Source organism: Odocoileus virginianus, chromosome 17, assembly GCF_023699985.2.
Source record: "Odocoileus virginianus isolate 20LAN1187 ecotype Illinois chromosome 17, Ovbor_1.2, whole genome shotgun sequence".
Classification (NCBI taxonomy): domain Eukaryota; kingdom Metazoa; phylum Chordata; class Mammalia; order Artiodactyla; family Cervidae; genus Odocoileus; species Odocoileus virginianus.
The window spans coordinates 23,487,916-23,507,279 of record NC_069690.1 but is presented as its reverse complement, the minus strand read 5'-3'; the positions used below and the strand labels follow the sequence as shown (position 1 = coordinate 23,507,279).

The window sequence follows — 19,364 nt, the reverse complement described above, 5'->3', positions numbered from 1 at the left end:
GCTTCATTTAATGGTTGGTTAATTGCAGAAGGATGAGTTTATTCCCATTCTTTCCAAATGTTTTACAAAAACATTTATTTAAAGTCAGTCAAACATACAAACAAAAAAACTAGGTCACATAGAAAATTCCAAGTTCTCCAAAGCGTGACTACACTCATCTTGAACCACAGTGAAGTTGAAAGGTTGGGCATGACTTTTCATCCTTACAGTCATGGATTTTTACCAGCTTGTGTGCTGGGCCTGGTGAAGGGGTGATGGCTTCTAGCAACAGATACAGCAGGCAGGATAAATGCCAGCTGGTTTCACTTCTCAAGAGTCTACTCCTTTTAAAAGTAGTTTCTGGTTTATTGGGTCATCTGACTTTTATGGCCTCTTGCTTAATAGATGGGAGGCAGGTAGTCTGCATCATTTGCCAAAAGTTACACACAAGCACAGATGGGCACAGTAAAGGACAGGAATGGTATAGACCTAACAGAAGCAGAAGATATTAAGAAGAGGTGGCAACAGCAATCAGGGCAGAAAAAGAAGTAAAAGGAATTCAGATAGGAAAAGAAGAAGTGAAACTCTCTCTGTTTGCAGATGACATGATCCTCTACATAGAAAACCCTAAAGACTCTACCAGAAAATTACTAGAGCTAATCAACAAATACAGTAAAGTTGCAGGATATAAAATTAACACACAGAAATCTCTTGCATTCCTATACACTAACAGTGAGAAAACAGAAAGAGAAATTAAGGAAACGATACCATTCACCATTGCAACAAAAAGAATAAAATACTTAGGAGTATATCTACCTAAAGAAACAAAAGACCTATACATAGAACACTATAAAACACTGATGAAAGAAATCAAAGAGGACACAAACAGATGGAGAAATATACCATGTTCATGGATTGGAAGAATCAATATTGTCAAAATGGCTATACTACCCAAAGCAATCTATAGATTCTATGCAATCCCTGTCAAACTACCAACGGTATTTTTCACAGAACTAGAACAAACAATTTCACAATTTGTATGGAAATACAAAAAAACCTCGAATAGCCAAAGTAACCTTGAGAAAGAAGAATGGAACTGGAGGAATCAACCTGCCTGACTTCAGACTATACTACAAAGCCACAGTCATCAAGACAGTATGGTACTGGCACAAAGACAGAAATATAGATCAATGGAACAGAATAGAAAGCCTAGAGATAAATCCACGAACCTATGGTCACCTTATCTTCGACAAAGGAGGCAAGGATATACAATGGAAAAAAGACAACCTCTTTAACAAGTGGTGCTGGGAAAACTGGTCAACCACCTATAAAAGAATGAAACTAGAACACTTTCTAACACCATACACAAAAATAAACTCAAAATGGATTAAAGATCTAAATGTAAGACCAGAAACTATAAAACTCCTAGAGGAGAACATAGGCAAAACACTCTCCAACATAAATCACAGCAGGATCCTCTATGACCCACATCCCAGAATTTTAGAAACAAAAGCAAAAATAAACAAATGGGACCTAATGAAACTTAAAAGCTTTTGCACAACAAAGGAAACTATAAGCAAGGTGAAAAGACAGCCCTCAGATTGGGAGAAAATAATAGCAAATGCAGCAACAGATGGATTAATCTCAAAAATATACAAGCAACTCCTCCAGCTCAATTCCAGAAAAATAAATGACCCAATCAAAAAATGGGCCAAAGAACTCAACAGACATTTCTCCAAGGAAGACATACAGATGGCACAAAAACACATGAAAAGATGCTCAACATCACTCATTATCAGAGAAATGCAAATCAAAACCACAATGAGGTACCATTACACACCAGTCAGGATGACTGCTGTCCAAAAGTCTACAAGCAATAAATGCTGGAGAGGGTGTGGAGAAAAGGGAACCCTCTTACACTGTTGGTGGGAATGCAAGTTAGTACAGCCACTATGGAAAACAGTGTGGAGATTTCTTAAAAAGCTGAAAATAGAACTGCCATATGACCCAGCAACCCCACTTCTGGGCATACACACCGAGGAAACCAGATCTGAAAGAGACACGTGCACCCCAATGTTCATCGCAGCACTGTTTATAATAGCCAGGACATGGAAGCAACCTAGATGCCCATCAGCAGACGAATGGATGAGGAAGCTGTGGTACATATACACCATGGAATATTACTCAGCCATTAAAAAGAATTCATTTGAATCAGTTCTAATGAGATGGATGAAACTGGAGCCCATTATACAGAGCGAAGTAAGCCAGAAAGATAAAGACCATTACAGTATACTAACACATATATATGGAATTTAGAAGGATGGTAACGATAACCCTATATGCAAAACAGAAAAAGAGACTCAGATGTATAGAACAGACTTGTGGACTCTGTGGGAGAAGGCGAGGGTGGGATGTTTCAAGAGAACAGCATCAAAACATATATATTATCTATGGTGAAACATGTCACCAGCCCAGGTTGGATACATGAGACAAGTGCTCGGGCCTGGTGCACTGGGAAGACCCAGAGGGATCGGGTGGAGAGGGAGGTGGGAGGGGGGACCGGGATGGGGAATACATGTAAATCCATGGCTAATTCATGTCAATGTATGACAAAAACCACTGCAATGTTGTAAAGTAATTAGCCTCCAACTAATAAAAATAAATGGAAAAAAAAATAAAAGGGAAAAAAAAATGAAAACATTACCTAGCAACAGTACATAAGTCATAATAAAAGGCTGAATGTTAAAAAAAAAAAGAGGTGGCAAGAATACACAGAAGAACTATACAAAAAATATCCTCATGACCCACATAACCACGATGGTGTGATCACTCACCTAGAGCCAGACATCCTAGAATACAAAGTCAAGTGGGCCTGAGGAAGCATCACTACGAACAAAGCTAGTGGAGGTGATGGAATTCCAGTTGAGCTATTTCAAATCCTAAAAGATAATGCTGTGAAAGTGCTGCACTCAATATGCCAGCAAATTTGGAAAACTCAGCAGTGGCCACAAGACTGGAAAAGGTCAGTTTTCATTCCAATCCCAAAGGAAGCAATGCCAAATAGTGTTCAAACTACCGCACAATTGGACTCGTTTTACATGCTAGCAGAGTAATGCTCAAAATTCTCCAAGCCAGGCTTCAACAGTATGTGAGCCATGAATTTCCAGATGTTCAACCTGGATTTAGAAGAGGCAGAGGAACCAGAGATTAAATTGCCAACATCCATTGGATCATCGAAAAAGCAAGAGAGTTCCAGAGAAACATTTACTTTTGCTTTATTGACTATGCCAAAGCCTTTGACTGTGTGGCTCGCAACAAACTGTGGAAAATTCTTCAAGAGATGGGAATACCAGACCATCTGACCTGTCTCCTGAGAAATCTGTATGCAGATCAAGAAGCAACAGTTAGAACTGGACATGGAACAACAGACTGGTTCCAAATTGGGAAAGGAGTACGTCAAGGCTGCAAATTGTCACCCTGCTTGTTTAACTTATATGCAGAATACATCATATGAAATGCTGGGCTGGGTGAAGCACAAGCTGGAATCAAGATTGCTGGGAGGAATATCAATTACATCAGATACGCAGATGACACCACCCTTATGGCAGAAAGCGAAGAACTAAAGAGCCTCTTGATGAAAGTGAAAGAGGAGAGTGAAAAAGTTGGCTTAAATCTCAACATTCAGAAAACTAAGATCATGGCATCTGGTCCTATCACTTCATGGCAAATAGATGGGGAAACAATGAAAACAGTGACAGACTTTATTTTCTTGGGCTCCAACATCACTGCAGATGGTGACTGCAGCCATGAAATTAAAAGACACTTGCTCCTTGGAAGGAAAGCTATGATCAACCTAGACAGCATATTAAAAAGCAGAGACATTACTTTGCCAACAAAGGTTCGTCTAGTCAAGGCTATGCTTTTTCCAGTAGTCATGTGTCAATATGAGAGTTGGACTATAAAGAAAGCTGAGCACTGAAGAACTGATTCTTTTGAACTGTGGTGTTGGAGAAGACTTGAGAGTTCCTTGGACTGCAAGGAGATCCAACCAGTCCATCCTCAAGGAAATCGGTCCTGAATATTCATTGGAAGGACTGATGCTGAAGCTGAAGCTCCAATACTTTGGCCACCTGATGGGAAGAACTGACTAATTGGAAAAGACCCTGATGCTGGGGAAGATTGAAGGCAGGAGAAGAAGGGAACGACAGAGGGTGAAATGGTTGGATGGCATCACTGACTCAATGGACGTGAATTTGAGTAAGCTCTGGGAGTTGGTGATGGACAGCGAGGCCTGGCGTGCTGCAGTCCATGGGTCACACATGGGGTCACAGAGTCAGACATGACTGAGCGACTGAACTGACTGATACAGAAGCACCTAACCTCCTTCTGAGTCATTGTTCTCTGCCCACTGCTTAATATGAGACTCAGAGTGGATCACTTCTCAGTTTATTGTTTGGAGATTAAGGGATGAATCAAGGGAGGAGTGGGAAAGTTTGGTGATCACTTGAATCTTATTTGAAGATTTTTATTCAAATCTTTATTTGAAATTTTGAGGGTTCCAGGGCATCTCTGTTGATATCAATTTTTTAGAAACTGTTTTTAAAATCTATTCATATTTGGGTTTATTCATCATACAGGTTTGTTGGTTTGGACAATTTGGGTAGGGTTATTAAAGGAAACCAAGCCAAATTTTACAATAAAAGTAAAGAAACCACCACGGAGAAGATGTTCAACGGTGGTGGTTTTGTGATGCCCTCACTGTTAGGAATAAGTTATCTTCCCAAGATAAGGGCGAATGAACCGAGTCGTGGTATACAGACAGACCTCGGAGAGATTGTGGGTTCAATTCCAGTTCACAGCCACAAAGAGCAAAACTCCTAATAGTGTGTCATGTGAATTTTTTGTTTTCCCAGTACATATGAATGTTATGTTTACACTATATTGTAGCCTATTAAGTGTCTATTAGCATTATGTCTAGAGAAAACAATGTACATACCTTAATTTAAAAGTACTTAATGGCTAAAAATTTCTAACCATCATTTTGTAACACGGGGTTGCTATAACCCTTCAATTTGTGGAGAAAAAACACAATACCTGCAAAGTGCAGTGAAGTGAAAGGTTTGCCTGTACAGACATGGTACAGATGCCCAAAAAAAGAATGTAAACTTTTTGTCATATATTTAAAATATTTTCCTCCAGCTTATTTAACTTACATCTTTATTATTAGTTTTTTAATATTCATTTATTTGTCTGTGTCAGGTTTTAGTTGCAGCACTTGGACTCTCTAGTTGTGGCATGAAAGGCCCAGTAGTCGTGGCACTCAGGCTTAGTTACTCAGTGGCATGCGGGATCTTAGTTCCCCAACCAGGGATCGAACCTGCAACCCCTGCATTGCAAGGCAGATTCATAACCACTGGACCACCAGGGAAATCCCTTGACTTTAATAGGTTCATCTCCCCCATGTACTGCCCGTTGCAAAACTAGTTAACACTTTCCTGGAGTCAGCTGGTACCCAGAATGCTTAATTACCCTTTTTAATGGCTGTGTGATATTTCTTTGAGCTGGGTCTACCACAATTTTCTTTGTAGCTTTAGCTTTTAGGGGTCCTTGGGAGGGCTTGACTATGTCATCTGTGCTTTGTCTTCAAAGTTTTTATGCTTGCTTTCTTTAACCAGATGCTAACCCTGAGGTGACAATGACAATGCTTCGCTGGATCTATACGGATGAGTTGGAGTTCAGAGAAGACGATGTGTTCCTGACTGAGCTGATGAAACTAGCTAATCGGTTTCAGCTACAGCTCCTTAGGGAGAGGCAAGTCACAGCAGATACAGTCAAGCACCTCAGATGGTGGTGGCTGAGCTTTAATTATGCCAAGCTCTGGGAAAACAGCTGCTTCTGCTAATGTAAATAACTTTTGCAAGGTGTTCTTTTAAAGGCAATAGTGGAGAGAAAATTTTGTCTCCCTTGCTTTGTGTTGTCTTGTAAGCTAAATTTTACCGAAGCTTTTGGGTCTTCTCTCGTCTTTCACTGATTTGTCACCTGTAACTACATAGATGTGTGAACTGATGAACCGAGTGTGAAATAATATAATCCAGTGTCCAACCCCTCAACTTTCCCTCCTATTTCATTTCCTTTCACTTCTACTTTCTGTCTGCTTGGAAGAAGTTCTTCTGACCTTGGAAGAAGGTCACATTCTCTTGTTACAAACACATTAAGGACTAAATTAGTACATGAGAGTCTGTCTCAATAAATTTCATAGTGTTTCTGAGATCTCACTCTCTTCATTTGTTATGGCTTTTTAGGTTCCAAGGAGATAGCCTGCTATGTTTTTTATATTGCACTTTCTCTGTTGCTCTCCCAACTTGGTCTTTATAAACTACAGAACACAGTGAGAACACACTGTTTACCAGGTGATAGCAGACAAAATACTCTTATTTTTTGTTGGTGATTTAGCCCTTGCAAGTCAGCTTGTTAGAAGGAGTGCTTTTACATCACTTAGTGATCTTTTGTGATCTCTGTGTGTGAAGGAATGGCGTTTCTCCTGGGTGGGTGGAGAGAGAGCATTCCATCTGCTGTGTTGCCCTCAGCGTCAAGAGGGCTTCCCTCGTGGTTCAGTGGTAAAGAATCCGCCTGCCAAGCAGGAGACTCAGGTTTGATCCTGGGGTCTGGAAGATCCCCTGGAGAAGGAAATGACAAGCCACTCCAGTACTCTTGCCTGGGAAATCCATGAGCAGAGGAGCCTGGAGGGCTACAGTCCATGGGGTTGCATAGAGTCGGACATGACATAGCAACTAAATAGCCACAGCATCAGAGTCAAGAGAGACATGGCTACCTAGAGCCGCTTGTTCTGTTTGCATTGAGGCTGGCTATTTCCCCTGAGATGGCCCACTGTGCCCCACATGAGTCAGTACACAGCTTACTCCTGATTATCTGTGATTGATGTGGGCGTGAGGCCATATTAATACCTAAATTCAATAACCTAAAAACCAAACCAGGTCTAGGATTTGTAGGCACATATAGTATTAGGTTAGCCAGGATAGCTTTACAGTAAAGATCTTTCTTTGGGTGAGTTTTTGAATCATCTCAGAGTGAAATCAGAGCGTGATTTTAATTAGACTGAATGTGATTGATATCTACCCCTCCCCCACACACACATTTCCTGAGCTTTCTCAGATTGATTTTCTTGCTTATAAATTGAATTGCTTTAAGTGCCCTGTAGTTAAAGTAGTTTAGATAGCTGTAATCTGTGTAATGGATTCTTTAATTAAAGTGTTTATTGTTTATTAACTGATTAGGCTTCATAACTATCAACATTACCAGATGCTCAGTGTTTTATTATTGCATGTGGGTATTAAGTTTATCTGTCAAGGCTTTGTTAAGGGCTGGGATGAAAGAGACCCAGCCGTGGAGTCAAATGTCGGCTTTTGAACGATCACAGAGTGCCCACTGCTGTTTGCAGAAGGAATTACACATTTGAAATAGTAAGTGAAAGGGCTCTGACACATGGATGTGTGCAGTTAAATGTGAAGCAGGTGTTGCTGATGTTTATCATGTAGGGATCTTGGTTTGGGAATGCGGTCACCAGGTTGATGAAAAGGGAAAAGGAAGTTTTGGGTGTCAGCATTATCAGGAAAATACACTTAAAAAAAGATAATTAATAGTGTATGCTAACAACTGACAGTTTAAATAATTTTTTTTCCTGATTATTAACTACATGTTCAGTATGTGGTATTTAGGAAGTATAGAATTATACAAATAACAAAAGTAAATCATCTGTGATTTAACCACCATTAACCTTTTTTTGTTTATCTCTTCAGTAATTTTTCTGCCTTATATTCAGAGGCACAGATGACATAAAACTGGACAGGAATTTGTGGGACGCTTAAGCATACTCTTGACTTTAAAAATTAGGTGTACTGTTTTGTGCATCTGTATTTTTTTATACTCTAAAATGAAAAACATGTATTAACAGCAACAAACATCCCTTTAGAGAAAAGTCAGTGTGCCTTGCTGCTTTTCAAAGAGAAGATGTGAACTGAAAATCTGAATTTTTAAATATGATTACATGTTCTTCAGTTGTTTAAGTCATGCCAGTGACTATTTATAGGCTATCCACATTGTGAATGGCACTCTGGGGATCCCAGAGTTTAGTGAAAATGAAGTGACTGCTAGTTGAAACAAAACATCTGTCCTCATGAAGCATCGAGTGTCTTGGTGCAGTGTCTCTTGGTGGTAGTGAGGAAGAGAATGGCATTTTCACACTCAGCATTTGTCTATAAAAATGCTTTATGAAGTGCTCTGCAGATGAGTTGGTACTCCCTGAGATCACACCGTGTTTTAGGACATTAGGATATTTGTCAGTGTAAAGGCGGTAAAAGTTTCACATATCCGAAAAGAGGACATTTCTCCTGGAATGCTCTGATTTCGTAGCCAGGGTCAGAATGACTTCACCAGACATTGCAGCCAGCATGCTAGAGTTTGGGGAGACTAGTGTGTAGACAGCAAAGGCTCAGAAGTAGAGCATCCTTACTCATTATTGTAGTGACTTACTTAGATATGGTGCCAATTTGATTTAAAAGTGCCCTGGGGGAGGTGCTTCTTTACACCAAGCTATGTTGCTTAAAAACAGAGCCCATAAGCACAGGTCTTGGAATTAAATGAGTGTGTTCATTTACTGCTAGGTGAAGAAATGGCTGCAAGATTATTCTTGCTCCTGGCTGAAGTCTCATTTGTGAGGTTTAGAAAATTTGTTCCTCTTCCTTCTCAGGTCTATCTCATGACTTTCCTCCTTTCTTCCCCCGTCTCCCCCTGTCCTCTTGGTATTCACACCTCACCTGTTAAAGTTGGGAGTTATCGGTTAGCCAGTTATTCTTATTTACAGTAGGACTGAATCTCTTTTGTATTAGTTATTAAATTATGCAAATTCCTTGAGGAAGACCTCAACTAGTAAGCAAGCATACCTACTATGTACCTCAGACTGCAAATTGTACATGGTTTTCCTTTATCTTGAAAAACACTCACAGATCCTTTGGACCTCTGAAAGAGAGCATTATCCTTTTTTCACCGAGGAGGAGAGGAGGGCACAGGGAGCCCGTGTAGTTGGGCCCTTCAGCGTTGGTCTTTCTTACTGACCTGATGATTCACTTTGTGTCTGTCACTACCTTCCCTCGTGATGAGAACTTGGTTTTTGTGGGCACTGTGGGACAGAAGCAGCAGTGGGATGTCGGGGTATTCCCTGAGACCATGTGAGGCCTCTTGGATGTCCTTGGACATGAACTTGACTTGTAGGGAGATGTGCAGGCAAGGGAGGTGGGAGGACTGTGTCACCGCCTCCTTCCTCCCAGGCCTGGTGCTGTGGAGGCTCACCAAGGTTTCTGGAAATCCTAGTAGAAACTTGGGGCTTCCCTGTTCCGCATCTTGTAGTCTAGGATGTGTGCCTGCTTTGTGCTACCAGAGACCTGTGTGCAGCCCTGTCTTCCCTGACCTAGTTGGGGCTCTCTTGTTAATGATTCTCAGAATATTGTTATTGTTGCTGTTACCAGGCACTGTGGGACACCGTTGTAGCCAATTCTTCTCTATCTTGGTGTTCTGTAGTTTGTCTCTTAACTCAGTCATTTCTATACATGATAGATTTTTAAAGTGGGCTTTCTAAAGTCAGCTTTATTGAGTTTTGATTCACATACCATATAGATCACCATATGGTAAGACTTTTAAGGAGGTATTCTTTTTGAGGCATGGAGCCTTATATTTGAAGCTATTTCTAAGCCACACTTGTGGCATGATAGAGTTGTGCTAGTGGGAAGAGCAAGTGTGTCCCATACAATTAAATATTGAAGGACTGAATTTGATGCATTTCATGTTTGACATTACAATCACCTGTGTGTATGATCAGTGAGTTTCATGTGGTTACTTTGAAGGCAGTTGGGGTGTTATGCTTAACATGTTTATTTAAAGATTATTTGGATTCTGACCAGAATGAGCAATACAATAATGAAATTCTGGTACTTAGAGTAACTCAGCTGCAGTTTACTCATAGCTGTATTGCTTAAACCTTACACTTTAGTGTTATTGGACATAGCCAGCCAGTACACAGATTGTTGCTTTGGTTTGTTCATTTATGAATATATTGATCCTAACAATCCTGTTGATCACTGATACTCTCTTGTAGATGTGAGAAGGGTGTGATGTCTCTGGTGAACGTCAGGAACTGTATTCGCTTCTATCAGACTGCAGAGGAGCTGAATGCCAGCACATTGATGAACTACTGTGCAGAAATTATTGCAAGTCACTGGGTAAGTGTGAGGCTGAGGCGTGTGGGGAAAAAAGCACCTTTGCTGGAAGTCAGGAGACGAGGGTGTGGGACCTGGTTCCACAGAAAGTTACCTCTCTGGCCCCTTGTTTCCTCTTATAACAAAATTGAAGGCTAAGTAGTTGTGTTAGATGATCTGTGAGATTCTTTTTGGCTCTAAAGGCCTCCTAGTTCTGATGTCGGAGTCGAGGGGCAGAAGATAGCCTAGGCCAAGAAGCAGGCTTGGAACGAAGGGACACACACCTGCCTTGTCCTCCATCTGCAAGAGCCGTGGCCGTGCCTCACAAGCAGGTGCTTCTGTGGGGCCAGCAGGCCTGTGTGCTCAGCAGTGCCCCCTCTGGGCTTTCTCTGCCTCCTTGGTGTCTGGAGGGCATTGTTAAATTAGATCTGCTCCCTTAGGTAGCTTTCATCATAAAGAAGAGGTTTTGCAGTTCTTGGTTGTCTGTTTTGCATTTTTAAAGAAAATCATGGCTAGTGCTGTTTTATAACCTAGTTTTTGCAGATTGTTTGGTATTCAGCAACACTATAAGAAAACGTGTCTTAACTGGATTTTGAAGAATTGAAACAGGAACCTTTCTGCTAAAATAGGCAGAGGTTTAGAGATCTGCAACAGTAGAAACCGATGAATTGTTTGTGGAAGTTCTGATTAATTCTGTTGTCGTCTTTGTGGGGCTGGCGGGGGAGGAGTCTGTTCTCACGTGGAGGGCTCCTGTGGCTGTGTCCTGTGGGCTGTCAGTGTCGCTCGTGCTGCACCATCCTACCCGGAGGCTGAGCGGTGCTGTGGTGAAGAATCCACGCTCAGGAGAGGGGTAGGGACGGGGAATGGGGTGGGCTCTTGGCTCCAGATCCCCACTCAGCTGTTCACTCTCTGTGTGAACCTGGGCAAGTTAATCGGCCTCTTTTTGCTTTACTTTCATCATCTGTGAATGAGGATAATAAGAGTACCTACCTCAGGGTTTTTGTGAGAATTCAATGAGCTGGGAAATGTTTAAGTTGCGCCAGACACTTTCCAAGTGCTTCCTAAGAAACGTGCATTGTCATTATTGTTGATATGTTGAATCAGTTCTGCTTTTCACTGTCTTTTTTATCTGCAGGATGACTTACGGAAGGAGGACTTCAGCAGCATGAGTGCTCAGTTGTTATACAAAATGATCAAGTCCAAGACCGAGTACCCATTACATAAAGCTATCAAAGTAGAGAGAGAAGACGTGGTCTTTCTTTATCTGATTGAAATGGACTCACAGGTACTCTGCCTTTTTCCCAAACTGCACTTCACTTTTCTTCTCTGTAATGCTCCTCACTTCCTCTGAGCCATTCATGGTCTTTAATGTACATGTTTCTACTAGTGGTTTGTTCGAAGCCACCTGAGCTTTTCCCCTCATACTTCATAACATTCTTCCAGCCTCTGCCCGTCACCCACTTCCAAAGACACTTCCACATTTTTAGGTAGTCATTTCAGCAGTATTTAACTTTCAGGTACTAATTAATGCCTGTTTTAGTTTTTCTTTTGCCACTGTTAGAAATTACCACAAAAATAAATAAACACACACACACACACACAAAAGAAATTACTACAAGCCGGATTTCCCTGGTGGCCAAGTGATTTAAGACTCTGTGCTCCCAATGCAGGGGGCCTGGGTTCAATCTCTGCTCAGGGAAGTAGATCCCACATGCCAAATTAAGTGTCTGCGTGTCGCGACTGAAGATCCTGTGTACCACAACTAAGACACAGAGCAGCCAAATGAATAAATAAATATTTTTTGAAAATTTACCACAAACCCCGTGGCTTAAAACAATGCAAATTTATTATCTTGTGGTTTTATAGGTTGGAAGTCCGTTTGTTGGCAGGCTGTGTTCCTTCCTGGTGGCTATAGGGAAGCCTGCTTGCATGGGTGTTGGCAGAATTCAGTTTCTGGTGACTATAGGACCAGCATCCACATTTTTTTCCTGGCTGTGCGCTGAGTCAGGGCCATTCTCGGCTTCTAGCGGCCAGCACATTCCTTCACCCATGGCCCCTTTCCTCCCTCTTGAAAGCCTACGTGTCGGATACAGTCTTTCTCATGTCATGTCTGTCTGATCTACTCTTCTGCTTCCCTCTTTCTTTATTAAGGACTCACGTGAGTAGATAGATTGGGCCCTCCTTGCAGGTCCAGGGTCCTCTCCCCATTACAGGGTTGTTAACCTTAATCACATTTGCAGAGGGCCTTTCATTATGTGAGGTGACATAGTCATGGGTTCTAGGGATTAGGACATGGACATATTTGGGAACGGTCCTTCTGCTCACTGCATTGCCTTAGGGGAAATGGAGCTGCTCTAGACAGGTGGCTGTGTCGTGTGTTTTCTCCTGGGTGTCCAGAGTAGGGGGAGACCTTAAACTGCCAGGAGGAATTAGGTAGTTAAGCCACAGTCTTTCATGAAGATGTGAGCTGGGTCTCATCAGGCTGTCTGACCCTCCATCCTGGCACTTGTGTTCCCGCAGCATCGTCTGCATGTCCCTCTTGTGTCATCTTCCATGGTGTTTGCACCTGCTCTGTGATCCCTGGTAGTCCTGGGCTCCTGGAAAAGCATGCACCCTGAGGAGGCCCGAGAGAAGTTTGTGAATTCAGTTGAATTTGGAGAGTAAGCTATAGTAAGTTATAGGACTAAAATCTGATATTGTATGAGATGATATTGAAAAGTCAGGGTCTGAGAGTCAGTTGTCTCCTCTACTGACTGTGTGCTGATGTAGGAATTTCTCTCTGCAGCTCCCTGGAAAACTGAATGAGTTGGATCATAACGGAGACCTTGCATTAGATCTAGCCCTTTCCCGACGGCTGGAGAGTATCGCCACCACGCTGGTTAATCACAAAGCTGACGTGGACATGGTGGACAAGAACGGCTGGAGCTTGTTACATAAAGGAATTCAAAGAGGTAGGAAGAAATGTATTTTATATTTTTCTCTGCGGGCAGTTTTACTTTCATCCAAGTAACTTTCAAAGACGCTCTGACGCTATTCCCTAGACTCTCAAAGTCTTCTTGAGTCTGTACTTGGCAGGTAGCAGACTTAGAATTTGTGATCAGTGGGTCACAGGAGAGACTGAAGAGCTTTTGCCTCATGCCTTGTTGGTTAGGTTCTTCAGAGTGTCATCAGGACCCCCAGAAGAAAGTTAGAGAGATGGTACTTAGAGAAAAAAAAGCACCTTTTACTTGTAAGCAGTCAATGTGTTACTTGCTCATCCAGTACATTACTTTCTTCAGAAATTGTGCCAGAAAGACTTTACTGGTATCGGTTACTGCAAGAGAAGGAAGATTCCAGGAACACAAATATTAAAACCTATTTTGGGATTCAGCATTTTCACTTTTACAAACTGGATTTCTCATCTAGCATGGCAAAGTGGTAACATTTCATTTTGTTCTAGGAGAGTTATTTGAAATTGTAACTCTATTTGAGTACATGGTCATTAATAGTGGGAAGTTATTTAAGTGGCAGAATTACAATCAAAGCATTTTCATCTTATTAAATTAAAGGGGGAAAAGTACTAGTCTTTTGTTTTTCCCATGGCCTTAATTCTTAAGTCCCAAATGGATCCAGCCTGACTCTACTTTGCAGTAGTCTTTTTTTGTTGGCCCTGCTACACAGCATGTGGAATCTTAGTTCCCCAACCAGGGATCGAACTCACATCCCTTGAATTGGCAGCACAGAGTCTTAACCACTGGACTGCCAGGGAAGCCCCTGCAGTAGTCCTTTTTTTTGACAGAGTGAGAAGCCATATAGGGGTAGAGTTCAAATATGGCCTGGAAGCTTTCAGATGACCCAGAGCCTTCATTTTGTAGAGGGATGGATGACTTGACTGAAGTACTTGGCCATGGCCACATTTTGTTTACATGTGGACATCAAAAACAGGACACACTGGTTTCTCCACATCTTAATAATGTGTATTTAACTTTCCAGTTGTGCACTATTATTCTATTATTACCTCTGCTGCACTTTTGCCATTCACAAGTTGCTCCTAGCTGGTAGGGTGTAATTACTTCAAATATGGTCCTGTTGCAGCTGTGGCTTTGCCCTTTTTGGGCAAAAGTTTTAATATAAATCTCCCTCTAAGTCATGTGTTAGACTGTTAAACGTGCTGGCTGATGAAGAGGAAAATTTTGTTCATCATTGAGAAGGAAATCCTTAGAGTATGTGAGTGTCAAGAGCAGATGCCTAAAAAAAAAAAAAAGAGCAGATGCCTTTTTCTCAGGCATCCCTCCGCACTGCACAAAGCCACTGGGTGCTTAGCACTGAGTGTGTGTTTAGTGGGAAAAGTTTCCACTGCATTGGGAACTATTCTTTCCCATACTGTTCAGTGTCTGAGATGTTTATTTTGGAAACAGATACACTTGTTACTAAAAAAACAATCTCAGAATCATGTATCAGAATTTCCTCTTAGGGACTTAAATTCTTATATGTGATGAAAAAACATCTTTGATGAGTTATTAAATATTTTGATGATTGCTTGGTTACGAGAATTGCCAAGAATTGGTGATGCATTTTTGATGTTTATTTTCAGATGATTCAGTCTTCCTCTCTGAATTTATTAGTTGTTTGCAAGCATGGGGATTGCAGTTTGGGCATAATAAGCTTGACTGTTGCTCAGTTGGCAGAGCGTGGCATGGTGTGGAAGACAGAGCACTGGTGTTGGAGCCTGAGGTACCACAGTCTGAATCCTGGCTTGTCCACTTATTCTGTGGTCTTGGACAAATCACATAACCATTCCTGAGTCTCCTTTTCCTCACCTGTAAAGTGAGAATTATTTTGCTTTACTGGTTGTTGGGAGACTGCAAGACAATAACACACTCAACCCAGTGACTGCCATGGGGTAGTCTCTTCCCTTGCCCTGAGTGAAATGCCATAACCAACTTCATTTTCTGTAGGGATCTTTTTTCACTTTTCCTTCTTCAGCTTGAGCTGTCGGACTGTTGACCTGCCCATATGGTTGAATTGAGTAATATACTTAAAATTTGACTGTTAACCTTACTTTAAGTTGATTATCATATAAGTGAAGCTCTTTAACGCATGAGATTTTGGTCTGGTTGTGGGCACACATTAGAATCTCTCACCAGAAGAGTCAATGATCATCCTAATAACCAAGTGTATCGGTCAGTTTCTGTCAAGAATGTTTCTGTGAAAGAGGGAGATTGTTATAAAAAAGAAAAAATGAGTCTGTGAGTGAGCCTACAGGGGATGTTCATGTGACCAGAGAGACACTAACTCCTCTGATTAGCTGGATCTGGGCAAGAAGATGAATACTTGCCCTGTTCTCTCTTTTTTTTGACCATACCACACAGGTTGTGGGACCTTAGTTCCCAGATCAGGGTTCAAATTCGGGTCCACAGCAGTGAAAGCCCAAGTCTTAACCACTGAATCGCTGGGGAAGTCTCACATCCTTGCTCTTTAAAAGCATTCTTCTTGTGCTTATTTTCCTTGATCATTGGCATCATCAGTGGGCCTCTTAAGCAGCGTGCTCCTGTCTAATTGCTCGTATCGGTTTGTAGATGATCCTACAAATTGGAGCAGCATGAGATGCAGCTTTTAGTTTTAATTACACAGAAACAAGGGTACAGCATCACTGGTTGGATTCAGATGGGTAGCATAATAAAAATTTTTTTATATCTTAAGCCCTTTTAAAAAGAATCACGGTTTTTAGATTAGATTTACTTATGAGAGCCAATTTTTTTTTAAAGCTTATACATATATGCATACATGCAGTATATGCACCCCACCTAAAAAGTTACTTAGGAAGTTTTGGAAACTCAAAATTGACAGTGTTTTACACTAACAGAAAGTCAGCCCATGGATATAAAACCCAAAGGAAATAGACAACTGACATCAAAAAAGCAGAACAAAGGGAGGGAACAGAAAATGCCCAAAGCACTATTTATAAAGTTTTTGACAGCAGAAAAACTTTTAGATGGGGTGTGTCTATACCAGACTTTCAACCTATAAAACTGCAAGATAATAAATTTGTATTGCTTTAAGCCACTGGATTTATTTAATTTATGAAATGTAATTATTTAATTTAATGAAAGTTACTGCCTGGTTCCTGAATGGAACTTCAGTTAGCTTCATTGAAATAAAAAATTGTGTGTGGATTTTTTTAAAAACATTAACTGCATTGTTAGGAATACTTTTATATGGACAAGTCATTATAGTAATGCCTAATTTCCTTGGCAGTGTTGAGGAGTGAAGTGATGAAGTAACCAGAACTGTTAAGCACCAAGCAATTTTTTTCTTAACGATTTTCTGAAGGAAACTGTTCTAAAATCTATTAGAGGTTTTCTTACTGTCAAAAAACTTTATAAATGGTGCTTTGGGCATTTTCTGTTCCCTCCCTTTGTTCTGCTTTTTTGATGTCAGTTGTCTATTTCCTCTTGATTTTATATCCATGGGCTGACTTTCTGTTAGTGCAAAACAGTGTCAATTTTCAGTTTCCAATAATTCCTAAATAATTCTTTGTGTGGGGTGCATATATTGTATGTATGTATATATGTATAAGGGCTTCTCTGGTGGCTCAGGGTAGAGCATCTGCCAGCAATGCGGGAGACCCAGATTCGATCGCTGGGTCAGGAAGATCCCCTGGAGCAGGAAATGGAAACCCACTCCGGTACTCTTGCCTGGAAAATACCATGGATGGAGAAGCCTGGTAGGCTATAGTTCATGGGGTCGCAAAGAGCTGGACACGACTGAATGACTTCACTTTGATATATGTATAAACTTAAAAAAAAAAATTTGGCTCTTGTTAATAGAGTAAATCTAATCTAAAAACTATGATTCTTTTTAAAAGGGCTTAAGATATATAAAAAAATTTATTATGCCATCCACCTGAATCCAGCCATTGATGCTGTACCCTTGTTTCTATATGCAGTCTTGCCCCAGTTATTCTTCTGTGTGTATAGTGTGTTATAAGTGTCTCACTGACACATCTTACTTTAGCTTTACTGTCTGTTAACTGTTTAGTTTGGAATATATGCCAAGCTTAAAGGTAATGAAACCATATTTTACCTCTCCTCCAGTACATTATTTATCAGGCTTGTCATTTTAAGGCTCTCTGTCCTCATAATTCTAAATTTTCTTTCCACTTCCAGAATGTAGGTGGCTTTCTCTAAGATATCTTATTCTGTTGCTGATGTATAGTTTTTATATATTCTCTCCTAGACTGAATCTCTGTGGGCTTTGTCCATACTACAAATGAAAACCCCAATATGTCCATGTGCATATGGACAGCAAAGGGTGACCCAGCCTAGTCCCCAGATATACATGTTACCTGTTGCTTTCAGAGCTCCACCGACATTTTTTTGTAAAGAAATCTAAGATTTGGTCCTTTGCACACAATTCTGGTAAAGATTGTATTTTCCCCTGCCCTCCCCAAGAAAAGAATCAGGGACAGAAGAATGAAAATATTTCAGGATTGGCCGGTTAGAGCACTCTTCAGTTACCCGAGATCATAACTGATTGGAATTGGAGCCATTCGGTTAATGTGGAACCTTATAGCCTCAACCTGTTAATCCATTTTCCTCCCAAACATTTACCTGATGTCTGTTACGTATGAGACAGTGGATGGATACAAAAATAAATCAGGGTTTCCCTGGTGGCTCCGGGGTAAAGAATCCACCTGCTGTTGTAGGAGACACGGGTTTGATCCCAGTCCGGAGAGATCCTGTGTGCTGCAGAGCAGCTGAGCCCACACGTCATGACTTTGAGCCTGCGCTCTAGAGCCTGGGAGCCGCAGCTGCTCAGCCCTTGTGCTGAAACCGCCGGAGCCTGCATGCCCTAGAGCCCATGCTTCGCAACAAGAGACGCCACTGCAATGAGAAGCCAAGCGGTGCTCACCACAACTGGAGAAAAGCCCGCGAGTAATGAAGACCCAGCACAGCCAAAAAGTTTTTTTAAAAAACTATAAAAAAAAGAAAGGAAATCAGACCTGGTCCTACCAGAATCCGTGGGGCCTGTGGTAGCCTAGCCATCCTCACTGCCAGAGCTTACACAACTCCAGCAGCAAGGTAGTCCCTTGGAAGAAGGAATAGAGTGGGTGAGAAATTCCAATTGATTTTGAAATTCCATGTTTAAGAAGACTAGATAAAACTCATATTATTCAGATGCAAATGAGCACAGGAATCCAGATAACAGACTTGAGAGCTTGGCCACTCCTGAAATCCTAACCCCCTTCTCAAAGTTCAGAGCACAGAAGTGTGGTCGAAGAAGATGAAATGATATTGCAAGATATAAAAGAAAACTCCTCATAAATGCCTTTGTAAGAGCTATTGCAAGTATAACAGGTTAGAGGCAGGCAGGTACTGCTTAGGGACAGACTGTGGTCAGGAATGAGAGAGGGAGGTAAATTGTATTGGGGAGGAGTCTTTGGAACCCTATATGAGAGCTGATGACCAGAAGAAGAATTTGAAGGATAGAAGCCTGGTATACTTAAGATTGTAATGTGATACTGAAGCGAGGGGTTGGGATAGATGACAGCAGGTAATCGGTGGCTGAATTCGAGTATGTTTTAAGTCCATGATCTCAATGATGAGATCTTCTCTGTCTACACTTACTGACCGTTACCTTTGAGGAAGCACTGGTCAGGATAGCTCGCCCTGGCTGTTGTCATTTGTGACCATTTCTTGTTTCCTTTCAAGGAGATCTCTTTGCTGCCACTTTCCTCATTAAGAATGGGGCCTTGGTCAATGCTGCCACATTGGGTGCCCAGGAGACACCATTGCACCTCGTTGCATCGTACAATTCAAAGAAACACTCAGCAGCTGTGATGTCCGAGATGGCACAGCTCACAGAGGCCCTGCTGCAGGCTGGCGCGAACCCCAACATGCAGGACAGCAAGGGCCGGTAAGCTGGGGCGCAGGTTGGCTGCCCTGAGCACAGTTCCCAGAGTGTTATTTTCTGGTGGCACATTACTGGCAGGTGGAGACTTAGTGATTTTTAGTCCAGCATTATTCACTCTGAATTCTATTGAAGTCACAAACATTGATTGGTTTTGCAAATGAGAGACAACTAAGGCCGGAGGCACATGGGGAAGCTGTTTCCCTCTTGAGTAACTGCGGCCCT

The 19,364-nt window shown here is 41.5% G+C and overlaps 1 protein-coding gene across 3 annotated transcripts in view; it reads left to right on the top strand.

Annotated features, from left to right (window-relative positions):
* Positions 1-19,364, top strand: part of ANKFY1 (ankyrin repeat and FYVE domain containing 1) — a 71,375-nt gene that overhangs the window by 26,348 nt on the left and 25,663 nt on the right. The window contains exons 4-8 of one of the 3 annotated variants that reach the window (XM_020882063.2): positions 5,655-5,790; positions 10,148-10,271; positions 11,383-11,532; positions 13,033-13,198; positions 18,941-19,145. In XM_020882063.2, coding sequence (XP_020737722.2) covers positions 5,655-5,790; positions 10,148-10,271; positions 11,383-11,532; positions 13,033-13,198; positions 18,941-19,145 — 781 coding nt within the window. The other 2 variants (XM_020882068.2, XM_070478896.1) reach the window with 2 other exon arrangements.